At 37.9% G+C, this 16,656-nt stretch overlaps 1 protein-coding gene across 1 annotated transcript in view; it reads left to right on the top strand.

Annotated features, from left to right (window-relative positions):
* Positions 1–16,656, top strand: part of LOC123241539 (kalirin-like) — a 685,986-nt gene that overhangs the window by 286,989 nt on the left and 382,341 nt on the right. The window contains exon 3 of the mRNA XM_044669162.1: positions 5,968–6,357. Coding sequence (XP_044525097.1) covers positions 5,968–6,357 — 390 coding nt within the window. The remainder of the gene's footprint in view (positions 1–5,967; positions 6,358–16,656) is intronic.

The raw sequence follows: 16,656 nt of genomic DNA, 5'->3' as shown, positions 1-16,656 counted from the left end.
GGTTAAGTAAATCGTTTAAGTTGGTCTAAGCTTCAAGTTTTTTAATCTGTAAAAAGGGAATACTAATACTTATATCAGGAAGCAGATAGGTAGCTCAGTGGATTAGAGCCAGGCTTAGAAATGGGAGATTTGGGGTTCAAATCTGACCTCAGACATATCCTATCTGTATGGCCCTGGGCAAGTCACTTAACCCCCACTGCTTAGCCTTTAGCACTCTTCTGCCTTGGAACCAATACACAGTATTGATTCTAAAACAGAAGATAAGAGTTTAAGAAAAACAATCTAGAAGGACTAGAGGAGAGGCAGAGGAAAACAGAAAAATCTGCTTTGAAACCAATGCACAGTATTGATTCTAAGATAGAAGATAAAGATTTAAAACAAAAACAACAACAACAAAAACCAAATCTGACCTCATACATTTACTACCTGTGTGACACTGGATAAGTCTCTTAATTCTGTTTGCCTCAGTTTCCTCATTTATACAATGAGCCGGAGAAGGAAATTGCAAATCATTCCAGTATCTTTGCCAAGAAAAACTCCAGATGGGGTCATGAAGAGTCAGACATGATGAAAAATGATAAAACAACAATAACAAAATGCTTATACCCTTTATCTCACATTGTAGTTGAAAGGAAGGTTCTTTATAAACTGTAAAACGTATAAATGTAAACTATTGATATCTCTCCCAGCCAATTTTATAGAACTTTGTGTTTCTGGATATCTCCCCTACTCTGCTATAAATTTCTTAGGGGGCAGAAACATTGTTGAATCTGTCTTTTGTCTCCTAGCTCAGTGCCCTGCACATAGTAAGCACTAGGTAAATATTTCTGGAATGAATGAACAAATGAATGAATGAACAACTTTGGAAGCAATCCTGTTGGGAAGAATCAGTCAGCCAAGAACATGAATTGGACACTTGGGGTACGGGAATGAGAATTAGTTTTGTAGACATAGCATGACAGATTTAGAACTGAGAAGTGAGAGCTGAAGCCCTCCAGTTCAATATTTTATTTTAAAGAAGAAGAAACAGAGTCCCAAAGAAGTATTTTTTCCTAAGATCCCACAAGTTGTAAGTGTCAGAAGTGAGATTTGAACTCATCTTCCATCTACAATCAATTAATAAACATTTATGCAGCAGTTTAGCACTGTGCCAAACACTAATGATACAAAAAGAGGTAAAAAGACAGTCCTTGCCCTCAACAAGCTTACAATCTAATGGGGGAGACAACATGCAAACAAATATACACAAAGCAAGTTAGATACAGGATAAATGGGAAATAAGTAACAAAAGGGCAGCACTAGAAAAAAGAGAGCTTGAGAAAAGATTCCTATAGAAGGTGCGATTTTAGTTGGGACTTAAAGAAATCCAGATATATTATTATTGCTCATTGCTTTAGAGTATTTATGGCCATCTCTGGGGAATACCTTAGATGACTCAAAACACAATTTGACCAGCAGCTACTATCAAATAACTGATTAAAATCTAATTGGTAAATATTTAAAAAAATAAATAAAAATACAATGAAACATAGATATCATTATTAAGAAAATAGGCACCCTCCATGCTCCCTAAGACAGATCCTAAGCCCTAAGCCCCGGAGAGTTCAGGTCTTAGTCCCTGAGCAGAGCAGTGTTCTCCCACCTGACACCATCATTCCCACAAGATATATATGGTCTCCTCCTTCTCTTAAATGGGTTCTAACTTCCTAGAAGATCCATCCTTTCTTAAAAAATCAGCAAAGTTTCTCTAAGAAATAGAGGTTTGTCAAAACCCTTTGGATTTGTACCAACCCCTTCAGAAATAATTATTATCTCAGTATCCCAATGTAATTTGGAATGCTGTTCATACAAAACTAGTCAGATACAACTAAAACCATGTTCATGCCATCCCAAAGGAAACAGGCCCATCAGCTTATTATCAGAGGAGACAAATCTGTTCTCCAACCCTCAGTCCAGTCAAAGAGCGACAATGAGTTGAATCCCTCAGTTTTACAGTTGAGGTCCAGAGAAGTGAGGCGACTTGCTAAGGGTCATACAGGCTATAAGTGGCAGGGTAAGAATTTGAACTTGGGTGCAGTGCTTCTAAGGGCAATGATTCCAACCATTCTAATGGTTCCTATGGTTAGCATTCTTTCTGATGCATTAGCTTTCCTCTTGAGCCTATGTTCTTAGCACAGATGTTATGGACCAATGAGCAGAGGGTGATGAATGAGGTCTGGCACTTAGCATGAAAGGTGAGTCAAATGTCATGTCTTAGACCCAGCCAGAAGCTGGGCAGGGTAATAGGAGGGACGTGAAGAGTGGAGAAGTGGAGGAACCTAACTAAAGGGATGGAGGAAATGCTTATAGATTTAGAACTAACAACTAAACAGGAAAGGTTCACCACACTGGAGCTCTGAGCATCAGTCAAAATCATAGCTAAACCAAAAAAGACCATTCCAACAATGCAGCCCGCTAAGAGTTCCTGAAAGCAGAGAGCTAGAGAATTAATCTGGGTACAACCAAAGCTTCACATCTGTGGGTTAATAGCATTCATTCGAGATTGTGTCCCTCACAAACGTGTGACTTGGTGCAAATCACTTAGATCCCTTGTCCAGGTACAAAAGCCAGTTCTTCTTCCAAAAATATTCCTTTTTATTACATTAGAAAGAGAATGAGATTTTAGAATCAGTGGACTAAAGTCCCTCTTTTGACCCTTTAAAACTGTGTGACCTTGGACAAGTTCCTTAAATCCCTATCTAGTAGGACTTCATTTTAAGCAACCATTATTCCAGGACTCCTATGGAAGTTGAAAATTGTGCATAAAATATTAATAATATGGAAAAAGGTCTTGATCAATGACACATGTAAAACCCAGTGGAAATGCTCTTTGGCTATGGGAGGGAGTAGGAGGAAGGGAAGGAAAGAACATGAATTATGTAACCATGGAAAAATATTCTTAATTAAATTTTTAAATAAAAAAAGAAAATTTTGCATAATAACAAACTTTGATATTCAATAAATATTTCTCATATGAACTTTGTAAGGCACTTTATGACTTTTCTTGGGCTTATCAGAGCTACCAGCATCACTACTCTTGTACTTCGAGGCCATTATTAGTAACTAAATAGCATTAGTGAAATAAAGAGAAGCACTGCTGTGACTCAGACACAACTTATTACAAGCCCGAAGTTGGGAGAAGGACTAAAGAGGTGGGAAGGGCCGGTGGAAATGTTTGGCACAAAACAATTTAATGACTCACTGTTATGTTGGTAGGTTCGACTCCTGGCTGGCGCGCTAAAACTGTTATGTTGGTAATAACAGATATATTGGGGAATCAGATAATTAGGCCAGGGCAGTAATCTCCAGGACACTCTCCTCCCACACTGACAGGCTTGAGTGAGTAGGCAGGGGATAAGGTACTCCTTGCTCTCAAACCCCTCCCCCCCCAAAGCAGTTGGACTTCAGTTGGAAATAGAGACAGGGTTGTGGTTCTTCAAGCAAGATTCAGCAGAGGCTAAACTTTAATGATGTTCCCCTTCCTTTAACTTATATTCCCCACAGGTCTGATAGAGAGCTGAATAATAATTAATTATCTTAATGTTGTGGGCAGAGATGGATCTGATCTTCTTAAGCTGGCAACTGAGAGGATTCAAGCTAGATGGTACATTGAGCAGTGAGTATCCCCAAATAATTCCCAGGCACAGATATTGAAGGTAAAGCTTATATTAATGAAGAAGGAAAGGTAAAGGGAAGGCAGGATGGATAATAAGGATTTGGATAAGTAATAGGAAACCCTGATCTGTCAGGTTGAAGCTGCCCCTCCTCCCCCCCCCACCAGGAGGGAGTGGCAGGCACTTAGTAACTTGCTTTCTTGGCTAATAATAATTACTACTTATCTCTATATTACTAAATAATTGTTATATTGATGTTGGTTAGGTCTAATCCTACTAGACAAGCTAACTCCTGAGTAGAAACAACGATGACTTTTGCTACAATGGCCCCTCAGGTGAACCCCCAAGTCAGGAGCAGCAAGCAGCAAGATCTGCTCACCTTAACTCCCAGAAAGCAACTGTTAAACTCCTTCTCAGCTGTCCCCTCACCCAAAGTTCTCCAGGGGGGTCCCCTGGAATTCTGGGTGAGGCTTGACCCTGTATTTTGCAGGAATTCCATGCTGCCATCCTCTACATTACACTCACACTAAAACATGATTGGGTAAACTGCTGTGATACTTTATATCTCTTGGGGAAATGGTGTGGATTTAGCATGTAATTAAAATTTTTGTTTTATGTATTTTAAGCCTTTTTTTAACTGGTAATCGAGTATATCTGAATTCTCATGTGCTGAGTTTGCATAAAATGTGATCCTACTCTATTTCTGTCCCTCAAATGCAAAATAGAATTAACAACACTTATACTAACTAGCCATCCCAGGGTAATTGTAAAAAAAAAGTGCTTTATAAGAGCAATTGAGATGAAAAAAGCACTTTGGAATCATGAGACATGAAGTCAAATCCTGACTGTCATTTTGTATCAATGTGACCATAGCCAAGATGCTTAATTTCTCCAGGTCTCAATTTCCTCATCTGTAAAGTGAAGGATTCAGACTAGATGGTCTTTGGAGTGTTTTTCATATCTAGATCTATAAGCTTAAATAAATGTGTAAACTTCATCCAATGTACACAACTTCTTCTGTGTAGGTAGGAAGCTCTTAGTGAGGAAACTTTGTCTTCCAGTACAATCTATAATAGCTCTGCAATTTATAATTTTACAGATTTGCTAAAGACTCATAGAGTCTTTAAATGACTTGCCCAGGATCGTACAGCCAACATGTGTCAGAAGTGGCATCTGAATTCAGGTCTCCTGACTCCTAGGCTTGCTCTCTGTTTGCTATAGAACACTGTCTCTCTTTTGTATAATTCCAATTCTCTTTCAAGATCCAGATCAAAATTGGATTCCAAGAATCTCCTTGATTAACTCCATTCAATTGGTGGCACATGATTGAATGTCCTTCTCAAAATGTTGAGGGTCATTGAATGAGTCCTTGTTCCCCTTCTTCTTGAGTTCAAGAAGGTCAGAGACTTTGTTTCCCTATTAGACTTAAGAATTCCCAGAAGGCAGAGATCATGTCTCCTCCTTTTGACTATGTCATTCTCTACCTTCAACCCTGCCCCTATTCAATCAACTATAGTTGTTCCCTCTCACCTCTAGCATTGACATTAAATTTTTTGGTTGGCTTTGAAGGTCCTTCAGAGCTTAGTCCCTTTTGATTTTTCTGGTCTTTTCCCAACTCATTCATTGCCACATACTCTTCAATCTAGTGATGTTGCTTTATTTTCTGTTTCTAAAACATGACTGTCTATCTCCTAACTCCAGGTATCTTCACTGTCTGTCGCCTATTCCTAGAATGCTTTCCCTCCTCATCCAACCTCCCAGGTTTCTTCTAGTCTCAGCTAAAGTCCCACCTATTGCATAGACTTTCCTCACCCTCCTTAATCTTAGTTCCTTCTCTCTGACATTATCTCCATTTTTCCTACATGTATCTTATTTGTACATGTCGTGTCCCCTGTTAGACTTCTTGAAAATAGAGGATTTTTTGTTTTGCTTTTTTTGTCCCCAATGTTTATTAGTAAAGTTCTTTGTATGTAGAAGGTGCTTAATAAATGCTTGTTAACTCTTCATCTCCTTTCTCCTCATAGTGTCCAGTATAAGGTTTTCCCCCATTCCCCCCAATTATTTTTTTTGGAAGTTGAAGTTGGAGTGATATTTAAAATAAAAAACTCATTTTGATCTTATCTTGGAAAATGTTGTAAGATATTGGTCTACATCTAGTTTCTGCCAAACTGCTTTCTAGTTTTCCCAACAATTATTACCAAATAGTGAATTCTTATCTCCAAAACTTGCATCTTTTCTTTTGTCAAACACAAGGTAACTATAATCTTGTACAACTGTCTGTTCTGTTTTACTGATCTACTTTTCTGTTTCTTAGCTAGTACTGTAACAGAGACAGAGGTAGTTGGACCCAGTACCATTTCTTTATACCCCATAGTGGATCATACCCATGTTAGACTGGAAGGCAACATAGTACATATGAAAACCTACAAAGCCTTCACAGCTCAGGATGTAGAGGTGCTCAGGAGAAGGTTTCCCAAGTACTTCCTATCCCCATACAAATCGGCCAAAGAATTAAAGAGGACATTCAATCTTTATAATCCTAATTTTGCTGATGTGGAATTTTTACTAGATGAATTTTATGCACCATCTGAAAAAGCAAGGTTTCTGGAGGAAACCAGGACAAATGTTAACATCATCTCATGGCCCACAGAGTACCAAGACATAGGAGTGACATCATATGCTAACATGCGGTACTTGCTCCAATGTAGGACAGATCTCCTAGAGGCTCTCCTAAAGAGTATTGATAATTACTGCTTTATAACACAGTTTAGTTTTTTCTACTTTTTTATTTGAAAATTTTTATTTAATTAACTTAGAATATTTTTCCATGCTTACATGATTCATGTGCTTTCTCTCCCCTTCTCCCACTCCCCTCCCATAGCCGACGTGCAATTCCACTGGGTTTTAAATGTGTCATTGATCAAGACCTATTTCTATATTATTGATATTTGTTTATAGTCTACATCCCCAATCATATCCCCATTGACCCATGTGGTCAAGCAGTTGTTTTTCTTCTGTGTTTCTGCTCCCACAGTTCTTTCTCTGAATGTGGATAGCGTTCTTTCTCATAAGTCCCTCAGAACTGTCCTGGATCATTGCATTGCTGCTAGTACAAAAGTCCATTACATTCGATTGCGCCACAGTGTATCAGTCTCTGTGCACAATGTTCTCTTGTTTCTGCTCCTTTCACTCTGCATCAATTCCTGGAGGTGGTTCCAGTTCACGTGGCATTCCTTCAGTTCATATAATAGTTTAAAGACTGGTACTATTAGGCCTTCTTCTTTATACTTTTTGTCCTTAATTCCTTTGATGTTCTTGATCTTTTGTTCTTCCAAATTAATTTTGTTATTTTTCTAGTTCAATAAAATAAGATTTTGATACAAATAAATAAATTTAAATTTAGAAAATGAAACACAAACTCAAAATAGTTTCATGAAGCAAGGGTTGCTATATTTTCTGTCTTTAAAATATGATTTAATTTTTTTCTTAATAAAAATCTGTTTTTTTTCTCTCCCTTCCCCCTCAATCCCTCAAGTTGAAAAGGAAAGGAAAGGAGAAAAAAAACTTTATAACAAATAATCCATAGTCAAGAGAAACAAATTCTCACACTGGCCATGTCTTAAAACTAGATGTCTCTATATATACTCTGAGTCCATCACTTTCTCTGTCAGGATTTGGGCAGCATGTGTTACATTTCTTTTTAGAAAATATAGACAGGGTATCTAGATTGCATAGTAAATAGAGCTCCAGGCCTGGAGTTGGGAGTACTGGATTCAAATCTGACCTCAGACTCTTCCTAGCTGCGTGACCCTGGGCAAATCACTTCACCCCCAACTGCCTTGCCCTTATCATTCGTCTCCTCAGAAAAGATATTTGTATCAATTCTAAGACAAAAGATAAGGATTTAAAAAATAAAAAAGATTTGAATCCAAGAGATACTGACTCTTGGCCTGGTATTCTATACACTGTGCTATCTAGCTGCCCCTAGAGAGCTTATATTTTTTAAAATATAAATTTTATTTTTTCCAGATTATACATCAACACATTTTCTTAATATTAATTTTATGGTGTCTTGCAATCCATGTTCTCTCCCTCCTTATTACTCCTCCCCTTTCCCCAAGAAGACAGCTAATATGATATAAGTTCTACACATATCATCATATAATACATAATTCCCTATTTGTCAGGTTGTGAAAGAAGACATATATTGCTTATACTAGACAAAAATTCATAGAGGAAATAAAGAAGGGTATATTTCAATTTGCATTTGGATTCCATCTGTTCCTTCTGTAGCAGCAGATATCTTTTTTTTTGTCATGAGTCTCTTGACTCTGCCATGAGTTGTCCTGGATCCTTGCCTTGTTAATAATAGTTAAGTCATTCAAAATTGACTATCATACATTATTGTTGTTACCATGTACCACTCTCTCCTGGTCCTGCTCACTTCACTTTGCATCACTTCATATAAGTCTTTCCAGGATTTTTTATGATCATCTTGTCATTTCTCATGGCACAATAGTATTCCATTACAAGCAAATATCACAACTTGTTCAGCCATTCCCTAATTGATGAACAACCCTTCATTTTCTAGTTATTTGCCATCACAAAAAGAGCTACTATAAATATTTTTGTACAGGTGGGTTCTTTTCCCCTATTTTTAATCTCTTTGGATATAGACCTACTAGTGGTATTGCTGGGTTGAAGGGTGTGCACAGAGCTTACATGCTAACAGAGAAGATTTATTCAGGGAACTGAGAATCAAGAATGGAAGGTATGAGTCATGGCAGTAAAGTTCTGAGAATAAAGGATGACTGGTCTGGACCTTTCCTCTAAATGCAGATTCTGGGAAGATCTCACCAATGGGAGAAAGAAGCTCCAGAAGAGGAGAGAAGGAAGCTGAATTATAAGTGGTTAAATCTAGACATGAGGGATGGCCATTCTGGACCTGTCCTTGATCACAAGCAGAAGTAGAAAATCACAGACCTACAAATGGAAGGGTCCTCAAGCATCAACTACCCCAATTCTCTTATTCTACAGATGAGGAAATTAAGGCTCTGGGAGTTTGAATTATTTGCCCAAGGTCACATAAGTAGTAAGCCTCTGAGGGGTGATTTAAATGCAGGTCCTCTATCACCAAAGTTCCTTCTGCTGTCCCAGACTGGACATAAGAAGCCCTGCAGTGCCCCAGCCCTTCCAGGAGTGGTAAGCATGGGCTGCTGCCCTGCTCCAAGTCCCAGCAGGAGCTATCAACAGCCACATGAGGGATGAGGCACCAAAATACTGGGAAGAAAAACAAGCCAAGTCCTAGGGAATGCTGGGATCCAATGAGAGAGCCAGAAATCAGAGGGTATTTTCTTGCTAGACAGGAAGCCAGGGTGGACCTGGTAGCAACACGGCTTCAGACCCATCTTCTGCTCCCAGGGTAGGTTTGGGGTGGGGAGAGGGAGGAGGGAGAAGAGAATATACAGATGGACTGGGGGAGGGAGTAGAGATGGAAACAGTTCAGGGCACGTTGCCAAAGGCAGTTGTTGTTCAACATCTGGCACGTGCATTATGAAAAGATTGGGACAGATAAGATTCCAGCTTAGGACAGAACAATCTGAGGGCCAAGAAGGGGCAAACAGTTTTAGTTTGCCAAGATGCTGGGTGACTCCTCCTCAAAGTCAGAAGCAGTCTGATTCTCATCTGACCCACAAATGGGCTGAGATAGAGAAAGTGCTTAGAAGAAAGGAGAACAGAGACAGAGGCATCGTGATATAATCTTTTAAAGGAAAAGAGCTTTGCCACAAGGGACTGGGATGTCCCTCGCCAACCCTACATCATAATTGTTGTGAGCTGCTTAGATGGCACAGGTCCAAAGCAAATAGATAGTATTTATTTCTAAGTTGTACCGCAGTATCTTTACCTTCTGAAAAGAGTCTAGTAAGTACTTTATCTTTCTATAATTGTTCATGGGCTCACTGTATTTGTGATTCCTTTATGCAGTGTGAATTTTCTGAATTGGGTGAGATAAGAGCCGATTTCTTTATTGTACATTGAAAGGTGATGTGAGGAGTTGAGGGACCTTCTTGCCCACTTTTGGAGAAAACCTAGGCATACACCATGCCTAAGATTTATTCCAATTTCCTTGGAATCCTACTCCATAATTGGGGAAATGAACCAGAGAGAACCTGACCATTGAAACCAAGGATCTGTGTAAGGTTTTTGGGAGACCCTAGGTTACATGTGACAAAGAAAATGAGTTGGCCTAGTTTAATTAGCATGTTAGTAGTTTCAATGGAAGAAAAAAAACTTTTAATTGACCATTTATGAAAAGCTACTTTTCAAAAGAAGCAAAACACACGAGGGAAAGATGAGCTAACTTAGTGCAGTAAAAATAGCACTAGACTGAGAGTTAAGAATACTAGGTCTGGGTCTGGACTGAGTCACTAATTAGATGGGACCTTGAGCAAGTTCCTTTAACTATCTGGGCCTCAGTAAGGCTCTCCTCTGTAAAACAAAGGAATTGCAACTAAATGACTTCCCTATTACTGTTAAAGGCACCACAATCCTTCTGAGCCCAGCAGTTGACAACCTTAATATCAAAGCTTCTTGAATTCTTCCCACTTCTTTACCCCTCAAATCCAATCAGTCTCCCAGCCTTATCATGGTTCCCATTCATCCCCTTCTCTCCACTCTCACAACCATCACTCTAATTCCAGCCTTCATCTCCTCAGACTTGAATTGTCACAATAGACTTCTAATTGGCCTTCCTCCTTCTAATATCTTGCCTCTCCAATCCTTCTTCCATATAGCTGATAAGATAATTTTCCTAAAGTTTCTCTTAGAGGTCACTCCTTCCTCCAAAAGTTTCAATGACTCCCTAATGCTTCTGGGGAAAAGTACAAATACCTCTGTTTTGAATTTTTCTTTTTTCTTTTCAGTTTTCACAGTCTCTGTAGACTGACTTTTACCTTATAAATCCTCATTCACAGTATGTTCCAAACTGTCCTACTTAATATTCTTGGTACAGGACATTCCATCTCTTGCCTTCATACCTTTGTACAGGCTCTCCCCTAAGCCTGTAATGTACTCCCTCCTCATTTTTACTTTGTCAAATCCTTGGCTTCCTTAAATACTGGGCCTCCTCTTAAGCCAAGCCTTTCCTAACCATACACACCCCAACCCCAGGAAATGTTTACCCTATCTTGAAAATACTTGGTCACTATTCTGTATATATTTTGTATTGACTCATCTACATATATATTACTTTCCCCACTGTCAGAATATAAGCTCCTTTGCAACAAGAATTATTTTTATTTTTGCTTCTATGTCCCAAGAACCCAAATGACTATTTTCATGTAGTGATTATTTAATAAATGGCCAAGTAAATGAATGAGGTCCTCTTTCAACTCACCACCTAAGAGCTTAAGTCACTTAATCTCTAGCCCTCACTTTCCTAAATTGTATGGGGAGAGAGGGAAGAAGGTTTTTGGGAGGAATCAGCACATTAGCCTGAAGGAAAGGAGACTAAAATCCATCTGAAGTCAGTAACATTTCCCCCATAGTATCTAAAGTATAGGGCTTGACCAGTAGACCCTACACCCCCAAAGCATGGAGGGTGAGAAAGCCTTAGAGGTCTCACAATAGCAAATCATCAGATATCTGAGAATAAGTAGGACTATTTCATCTCAACATCAATGTTTTTTCAGCGGGGGGCGGGGGATGAGGGGGAATAAAACTCTCAGTAAAAGATAGTCTAACAAGCAGATAAATCAACAAAGAGAATCTTAAAACCAGAAGAAAGATGAGTAGTAAATCCTCAAAGAGTACACAAAGCTCTCAACAAATAAAGACAAAGGAAAGTATACCAATGCATAAAGAAACATAGAATTCTGTGAAGTTCCAAGAAAGCAGAGAACAACAATAAGAAACTCTAGGGTGGCTTAAAAGAGAAATGAACTTCATCAAAGAATAAGTTAGGAATGAATAGAGGTAAAAACTTAAAGGTCTTAATATTAAAATTCAATTAGCAGATTTTTAAAAATACATGAAAATTCTAGCAGATTTGAAATGCAAAAATACTTAGGTTTAGCAAAATCTTGCAGAAGGGAAGAGAAAGGAAACATTATTAAAAGAAAAACATGAATTACATACAAACCAGAGTTATTGTTAAGTAACTTAAAAATCATAGCTCTCTCAGAAGAACATTATACATTTTAAAAAAAACAACCTTAAAACCATAGTGATAAGCAGGTTAATTTTGTAAAAACATGGAAAGACCTACATGAAATTATGAAGAATGAAATGAGCAGGACCAAGAAACATTCTGTATAGCAACAGAAATACTGTTTGAGGAATGATTACTCGTGATTGTCCATCTCCAGAGAAAGAACTGATAAATAGAAAGACATAACTTATATATACACATACACATAAGTCTTTTTGTCAAATGATGCCTTCTCTAATTAATTGGGTATCTTAATGTAACAAACAAATAATAAATAAATTTTTATAAGTGGGGATGGACAAAAGGGAGGCAGTATTTAGAAACAAAAATATTTGTGAACAGGGAAAGTCTGAAAGGAGAGGAAGAGAAGGATTAATGGGGGGAAAATAAGATGGAGGGAAATACACAGTAATCATAACTGTGAGTATGAATGGGGTGAATTTGCCCATAAAATGGAAGAGGATAGGAGAGTGGATTAAAATCCCACAATATATTATCTACAAGAATTATATTTAAAGCAGAGAGACATTCACAGAGTAAAGGTAAAGGGTTGAAATAGAATCTACTACATTTCAGTCAAAGTTAAAAAAGTAGGAGTAGCAATTATGAGCTCAGATTGATTAATGGAATAGCATTGTGCTATAAGAAATAACAAGCAAAATGATCATAAAAAACATGGAAAGACTTACATGAGGTGATGTAAAGTGAAATGAGTAGAACCAGGGTAATGCTGCATGCAATAGCAGCATTAAAAAATGACATCTATTACCATCAATGCAAGGATCCAGGACAACTCAAAGGAACTCATGACAAAAAAGGTTATCTACCTCCCATAGAAGGAACTGACAAAGTCTGAATGTACATTGAAGCATGCTATTCTTCATTTTATTTCCTCCACGAATTTTTTCTCATGTAAGCAATATGCATCTTCTTTCACAATATGATGAATATGGAAATAAGTATTGTATAATAACACATGTACAATTTATATGTACAACCTGGAATATTGGGGAAGGGGAAGTGTGGGAGAGAATGTGGATCAAAAAATATCAGGAAATTTTTATTTAAAAATTTACTAACTATATATAATCTGGAAAAAAAATTTAAAAAACAAAAACAAAGAACATAATGCAAGAAAACTGTCCACAACTTCTGCATATAGACAACAAAGCATCAATCAAAAGAAACTGCAAAGTGCCTCCTGCAAAAAACCTTGTCTTGTCCTTCATACTACAAAGTGGTTAAAATTCAACAATTTTAATTTTATTGTCAACAAATTTTTCAAGCAACCAGGAGGAAGACCTTCAAATATAAAGGAACTGAATAATACAAAATTATTCTGCAGTTATGAAACAACACAAAAAGGAATGGAATGATAATACATTCTAAAAAAACAAAGGAGGTTGATCTGTAACACAAAACGGCCTTTCCTGTAAACATGAACCTAATCATCAACAAAAGAGAAGATTTATGACATTTCTAAATAATAAAAACAAAGAAAAGCAGACATGAGCAAAATATTTGACTTTTAAACAGAATCACAAGAAGGGCACTACTAGAAAGGAAAGATTAAGTAATTAAATAATTACTATGTGTTTATAGATAGCTTTTATAAAGAGAGAAGGATTTTGAAGGACTTCTTTGTGTTCATCATTCATAAGCAGGAGTTAGATTCCCTGGAATAGTTTCTAAATGATAAAGCAAATCTTTTCTTCTAGGATAGGATTCGCCTACAATTTGCAAGTTATGATAGAGTGGAAAGAATGCTGGATTCAGAATGAGGGAATGGGAGTTTGTATACCAATTTTACTACTCACTACCTGTGTCATCTGGGTCATGTTAGTGAATGAAATTCTCTAGCTTTTAATTTTCTTCATCTACAAAATGGTGGGATTGGACTAACTGTGCTCTAAGGTCTATCCCAGTTCTACATCTATGATTCTATGATTTGACCCCTCCCTACCATTTTGAGCTGTGATCCCAAACTGTTCAGGGGTATTATGGTCTACCATAATTGTTGTAAGAAATCCTATGACCCAAAATGTCATCCTGCGTTGCTACTATGAAAGCATTTGCTGGTTCCCCGAATTGCTAGGAATTATTATCTACATTTGCTTATCTTTCCTTTCATATTAGCCGGCTTGTTTTTGTCCAGGGAACTACAATGATTTGTCCTTCTGCATTTCAAATATCACAATTGTACCTGACCTCCACCCTCACTCCCCAACAACCTGTTGCTTTAAACTGTGTGTTTCCATGAAATCCTTTAGGGACTAAAAGAATTTGAAAGTAGCAAAGGCCTCTGTGCTAGTTCCCTGCTGCTTTCAGGGCAGTGGGTATTGGTGTTTTTATGGAAAGGAATCAAATCTCAAAACCCCAGATCTGAGTTATTGATGCTAATTAGTAATTGGAACTGAAATGTTCTTTCCGGGGGGTATGCTTCTGAAGGCTCAGAAAGAGAGAACTGTGAAAACAAAATTAGGCAGATGGTTGAGTAAGAGGCAACCAGAGAGGGAGATAAAGCAGGACGAGTGGCAGCTTCTGCTCTCCCTCCCTTACTCCTCTACCCTCACTCCTTTGCTGTCTTGTCTCCCTACCAGGCTACCGTGTGGCCATAAACACACAGTGCCTCTGTTTCTTTTGCCACTTTTCATTCCATTCTTATATGATCTTAGGTGAATGAGTATCAGATGAAATGGAGAAAGTTAAAATTGAAAGTTGGAAACAATAAACATTTCTTTTTAGTAACTGGGACTCATGGCAGTAATAAGCAAGTCTAGTGAGGAACCAGCCCTGATAAGTGATCTCTTTGACATCTTAGCAGTGAATCAACCTGGCAGCATCATGTTCTGAAAGCAAAGGAGTGATTCATCAATTGGTTCTTTTTTTAAAAAAAAATTCTTACCTTCTGTCTTAGTATCAATTCCAAGAGAGAAGAGAGGCAAGAACTAGGCAATTGAAGTTAAGTGACTTGCCCAGGGTCACACAGCTAGGAAGTGTCTGAGGTCATATTTGAATCCAGGGCTTTTGACACTGGCACTCTATCCATTGTGCTACCTAGCTGCCCATCATCAATTTGGTCTTCCATATGTAGAAGTGAAATTGATTGGGGGAATATTCCGTAGCCTCCACTTTAAGCTAGAGCCCACTCTTCCCAGGGACTGAGGTGGCAGAGGCAAGGGTGCTCCTAGTTAGTGATGTACTTCTAAGCTGTCTCTTGTTGTTCTTCCTGTGGTAAGTTATGTGGGTATAAGAGACATTCAGCTCATCTGAAGCAACTTCTCCTTCCCCCAACTCAGAAACATTTTTGGTTATTGGCCCCAAGGGAAAAGAGGAAAAAATTCATGTTTGAGCCTTTTGTACGCATACTCAGGTCCAGTTTTTCATCGCCATGGGCAGTAAGCTGAGAGGGAAATGTTCAAGGATTCTTTCATAGGCTTTGAAGTAGAGAATTTCTGAGCATAGTCTCACCAAGTGTTCATGTGGATACTGCTTTGTGCACATTGTTACCGTTCAGTTGTGTCTGATTCTTTGTGACCCTATTTGCAATTTTCTTGGTAAAGATATTGGAACAGTTTACCATTTCCTTCTCTAGCTTATTTTACTGATTAGGAACTGAGGCAAATGGGGCAAAGTGACTTCCCCAGGATCACACACCCAATAAGGGTCTAAGGACAGATTTGAACTCAGAAGAGGAGTTTCCCTGACTCCAGATCAGGCATTCTATCCTCTGTGGCACCCAACTGCCCAAATATATATTGATTTTTATATATTTGTTTGCATGTAGTCTCCTCCATCACATTTTAAACTCCTTTAGGGCAGGAATTGTCTTTTGCCTCTTTTTTGTATTTCTCATTCTTAGCATAGTTTCTGGCACATAAAAGAAACTCAATAAATGTTTACTGATTATTTCACACATGCAAAAGAAAGGACACTCATGGTCAGTGTTCCCATTATACCAATAAAAAGGAAATGCCATGCACATATAAAAGAAGGAAGTGGTAATCACAAAGAATTAACATCAGGAATAAGTCATACTTGGATTGATATATACTTTTAAAAATGATGCATAGTAGATTTGTGATTCTATGTGCAATCCTGCTAATGTTCTTTGCATGTGGAAATGTTTGTCTGTTGATGACCGTCAAACTGACTTCATTATATGTATTTATTTTCCATGTATGTGCATAAAATATTATAAAATATATATATATATATATATATATATTGCCAGACCAACTTTATTTCTTTTTTTCCCCAGGCTCCTAAACTGGCAAATAAAGGACCTAATTTTTTCAAAATATTTGACAAAGCATCTGATGCTATTGGTATGAACAAGATGGAAAGAGGTGGACTAGCCTGTGGTTTTAGATAGATTTGGAACTGGTTTCATGGTTGGGACCAGCAAGTAGTCATTAGCAATTTTATGTCAATTTGGATAGAGGTCTCTCTTGATGTGACTCAGGACTGTGTGCTTACCCCGATGCTTAGTATTTTTATTAATGACTTGGAGGAAGGCAAAGATGACATGCTTATCAACTCTGCAGATGAGACAAAGCTAAAAGGAATAGCTCATGCACTGAATTACTAAATCAGGATCCAAAAAACTCTCAACAGGCTAGAATGTTCAGCCAAATCTAATAAAATGAAATGGGATTATCAAAACATCAACTTCACAAGCCTAAGATGGAAGACAGCAATTCATCTGAAGATCTGGGGATTTTAATGCATGAGTCGAGGGCATGGCATGGAAGCCAAAAAAGTAAAAGGGATCATAGGATGCATTGAGAGACA

Source organism: Gracilinanus agilis, chromosome 3 (assembly GCF_016433145.1).
Source record: "Gracilinanus agilis isolate LMUSP501 chromosome 3, AgileGrace, whole genome shotgun sequence".
Classification (NCBI taxonomy): domain Eukaryota; kingdom Metazoa; phylum Chordata; class Mammalia; order Didelphimorphia; family Didelphidae; genus Gracilinanus; species Gracilinanus agilis.
This window is presented reverse-complemented; position numbering and strand designations above follow the sequence as displayed.